The sequence below is a fragment of the Mandrillus leucophaeus genome, unplaced genomic scaffold, assembly GCF_000951045.1.
Source record: "Mandrillus leucophaeus isolate KB7577 unplaced genomic scaffold, Mleu.le_1.0 Scaffold185, whole genome shotgun sequence".
Lineage (NCBI taxonomy): Eukaryota > Metazoa > Chordata > Mammalia > Primates > Cercopithecidae > Mandrillus > Mandrillus leucophaeus.
The window spans coordinates 713,514-717,185 of record NW_012101865.1 but is presented as its reverse complement, the minus strand read 5'-3'; the positions used below and the strand labels follow the sequence as shown (position 1 = coordinate 717,185).

General features: G+C 48.6%; 2 protein-coding genes across 3 annotated transcripts in view; both read left to right on the top strand.

The window, feature by feature from the left end:
- The window catches only part of CNR2 (cannabinoid receptor 2 (macrophage)), a 105,550-nt gene that overhangs the window by 49,698 nt on the left and 52,180 nt on the right, over window positions 1–3,672 (top strand). The window lies entirely within an intron of this gene.
- Window positions 1–3,672, top strand: part of LOC105538121 (BTB/POZ domain-containing protein 6-like) — an 11,332-nt gene that overhangs the window by 1,160 nt on the left and 6,500 nt on the right. Inside the window, 2 exon segments of the mRNA XM_011977909.1 lie at window positions 851–1,017; window positions 1,133–1,216. Coding sequence (XP_011833299.1) covers window positions 851–1,017; window positions 1,133–1,216 — 251 coding nt within the window.

Genomic DNA, 3,672 nt, shown 5'->3' with positions numbered 1-3,672 from the left:
CAACCTCTGCCTCCTGGGTTCAAGCAATTCTCCTGCCTCAGCCTCCCAAGTAGCTGGGATTACAGGCACGTACCATCATGCCCAGCTAATTTTGTATTTTTAGTAGAGATGGGGTTTTTGCATGTTGGCCAGGCTGGTCTCGAACTCCCGACCTCAGGTGATCCACTCTTGTTTTTTTCTTAAGCGAACATTGATGAAGAATTTATTACACATTTGAGCTCTGTGACCGTTCCTCATTCAGTCCTCACCACAGCCTAGGAGGGGGCTGCTATCACTAACCACATTTGCAAGGTGAGAAACTGAAGCTCACACAAGCTTAAGACTTGTCCAAGGCGCCGGGCATGGTGGCTCACACCTGTAATCTTGGCACTTTGGGAGGCCCAGGCAGGAGGATAGCTTGAGCTCAGCAGTTCAAGACCAGTCTAGGAAACACAGTGAGACCCTCTCTTTACAAAAAAAAAAAAAAAAATTAAAAAATTAGCCAGGCATGGTGGCACATGCCTGTGGTCCCAGCTACTCAGGAGGCTGAGGTGGAAGGATTGTTTAAGCCTGGGAGATTGAGGCTGCAGTGAGCTATTATTGCCTGGGCAATTGAGCAAGTTCCTGTCTCAAAAAAAAAAAAAGAAAAAAAAGAAAGAGAGAGACTTGTCCATGGTCCCACAACTGGTGGTAATGGCAAAGCTGAGACTCAAGTCCAGGTCAATCTGGATCCAGAACCGAGCCATATTGTGGTGGGAATCAAATAGGAGAACGGGAGTGGAAATGCTTCTAGGTACAGAGATGCAGTGCCGGCTCGGGGAATCATCACCAGGGTTGTCTTTACTGTGTCGCTTGCCGGGCTGTGTTTCAGATGCCATCAGGTGGACAACCTGAGAACCTGTGCTGGGGAGGAAACTGGGGGGATATCATATGAATATGGCTGGCTTCTCTCCCCCCACCCCAAACTGAGCAGTCCAATCCAGTCCTGCGAGGTGTCCACGCTGTGCCAAGACCCTGAGGCTCTAGCCCTTGGCCCAGGTGACTTCCTGTTTTCAGGATGATTTCTGACAGAGCTTCCCTGCCTGTGCTTAGGCATTATCTTATGTAATCCTCACCTCGGTCCTATAAAGACACTTCTCTTTCTCTCCCCAAGCGATAAACGAGGACGCTGAAGTCTTGGGAGAGGGCGTGGCCAAGGCTCTCAGCCTCCAGCTACGCTGCAGGGACCACCAGAAGAGTAAGATCAGGTCTCAGCCTTCTTCCAGCAGAACGCAGAACAGTGTAAAACTGTTCCCTTTTCCCTCCATCTCCTGGGGAGAGAAAGGATGTACTCAGTCCTCACTCCATGCAGCAAAGACCTCAAATGCCAAGGAGAGACAATGACAGACAAGGGCAGATTAATGGGGGAGGAACTGCATAGTGGAGACAGGGCCGAGCAGGGAGGAAAGGATTCCCCAGCAGGCGAGGGAGTGAAGGCTGCTGGGGCCCCATCCAGTCGGGGAGGATGTGGGTGAGCCCGTGAGCAGAGGTGACTTCGTGGTTCGGTGTCCCGTGAGCTTCACGGCTTTTCCTCCCCTCCCCCACGTGCTCCCACTGCCCAGAGAGGAGGTCTCTGATCTTCTGCTCATACAGTGAGTCAAAGACAGCTTTTCCCACTCCCCTACCCCCACCACCCCACCCATCTCTCAGCAGCTCCTTTGCCTCCCTAGAGGTTGAGGCCACCCCTAAGTTCCTCTTTGAGAGCCACAGCTGTGTTCACGGTGTTGCCTCCATCCAAATTCATTGAGTTTGTCCTCTGTGTCTCTCCCTGGGTCTGTTTGGGTCCTGGAGACTCTGATGGAGCTGGGAGCTGGGGAATAGAGCCCACTGAGAGCAAGGGAGGAGCCAGAGGCTGCTTCACCGACCTTCTGTAGCCCTCCCTCCCTTCCAATGGGCCCATTTGACAGATGAGGCCACCAAGGCTTAGACACAACAGGCAGAGACAGGAGTCAAACCCAAGTCTGTCTTCCCACTACTTTCTACCAGTTTTTCCCACCAGGCAAGGAGATGTTCCAGAAGGTTCACATCATTAGAAGGTCTTAATGCCTGTTTCCATTTTTTAAAAAATTAGTGAATAATTATTGTAATGTTTAAAAGATATTTTTCTCAATGTGAGATCTTCCTAGGATAAGTGGAAGAATCAAATCTGGCAGTTATAGCCAGGCATCGCTTGAGCCCAGGAATTCAAGGCTGCAGTGAGCTGAGATTGTGCTACTGCACTCTAGCCTGGGTGACAGAGCAAGATCCCTATCTCCAAATAAATATTTAAAAAGGGATAATCGGCCAGGCATGGTGGTTCATGCCTGTAATCCCAGCACTTTGGGAGGCCCAGGCGGGCAAATCATGAGGTCAGGATATCAAGACCATGCTGGCCAACATGGTGAAACCCCATCTCTACTAAAAATACAAAAATTAGCTGGGCGTGGTGGCACATGACTGTCATCCCGGATACTCAGGAGGCTGAGGCAGGAGAATTGCTTGCATCAGGGAGCCAGAGGTTGCAGTGAGCTGAGATAGTGCTACTGCAGCCTGGTAACAGAGGAAGACGCCATCTCAAAAAAAAAAAAAAAAAAAAAAGCAGCGATAGTTAGTGGTGATAGAACAAACTATCTCATGACTCACAACCAGGCAATCAGTCATTCAGCCACAGCTTTGGCTGATACATGGCTTTACATCGTTTTTGCTCTTAATCTGATATCATTTAATTTATACACTTACTGAGCCAATGATTAAAGACAGCATAAGAAACTGATGTCAAAAATACAAGGAAGCTGGGTATGGTCACTCACGCCTGTAATCTCAGCACTTTGGGAGACTGAGGTAAGCGGATCACTTGAGGCCAGGAGTTTGAGAGCAGCCTGGCCAACATGGTGAAACCCCATCTCTACTAAAAAAATACAAAAATTAGCCAGGTGTAGTGGCAATGCCTGTAATCCCAGCTACTTGGGAGGCTGAGGACGGAGAATTGCTTGAACCTGGGCAGCAGAGGTTGCAGTGAGCTGAGATCACACCCTGCACTTCAGCCTGGGCAACAGAGCAAGACTCCATTTCAAAAAAAAAGAAAAGAAAAGAAGAAAAGACAAAATATGAGGAAATGACGGTGTTAACTCCTCTGCAGATTTGCTTCAAGATTCTTTTTTCTCTCTTTTTTTTTTTTTTGAGACAAGGTCTCCCTCTATCACCAGGCTAGAGCGTAGTGGCGCGATCTCAGCTCACTGCAACCTCCGCTTCCCAACCTCTGCCTCCTAGGTTCAAGAGATTCTCCTGCCTCAGACCCCCATGTAGCTGGGATTACAGGTGCATGCCACACACCTGGCTAATTTTTTCGTATTTTTAGTAGAGATAGGGTTTCACCATGTTGGCCAGGCTGGTCCTGAACTCCTGACCTCAGGTGATCTGCCCACCTTGTCCTCCTAAAGTGCTGGGATTACAGGAGTGAGTCACCATGCTCGGCTTGCTTCAAGATTCATAAATTACATTTATCTGATCAACTTTCTTATATGGCATATTAGAGAAATCCTAGTACTTCACAACATTTCAAAGGTTGGTAAGAAGAGAGAATAAGATGTATTCTATCTTTTCCTGTACTGGGCATAAGAGATCTACACCTGCAAGGCATATACAGAGAGGCATGCAAATAGGGCCCTGAGACAT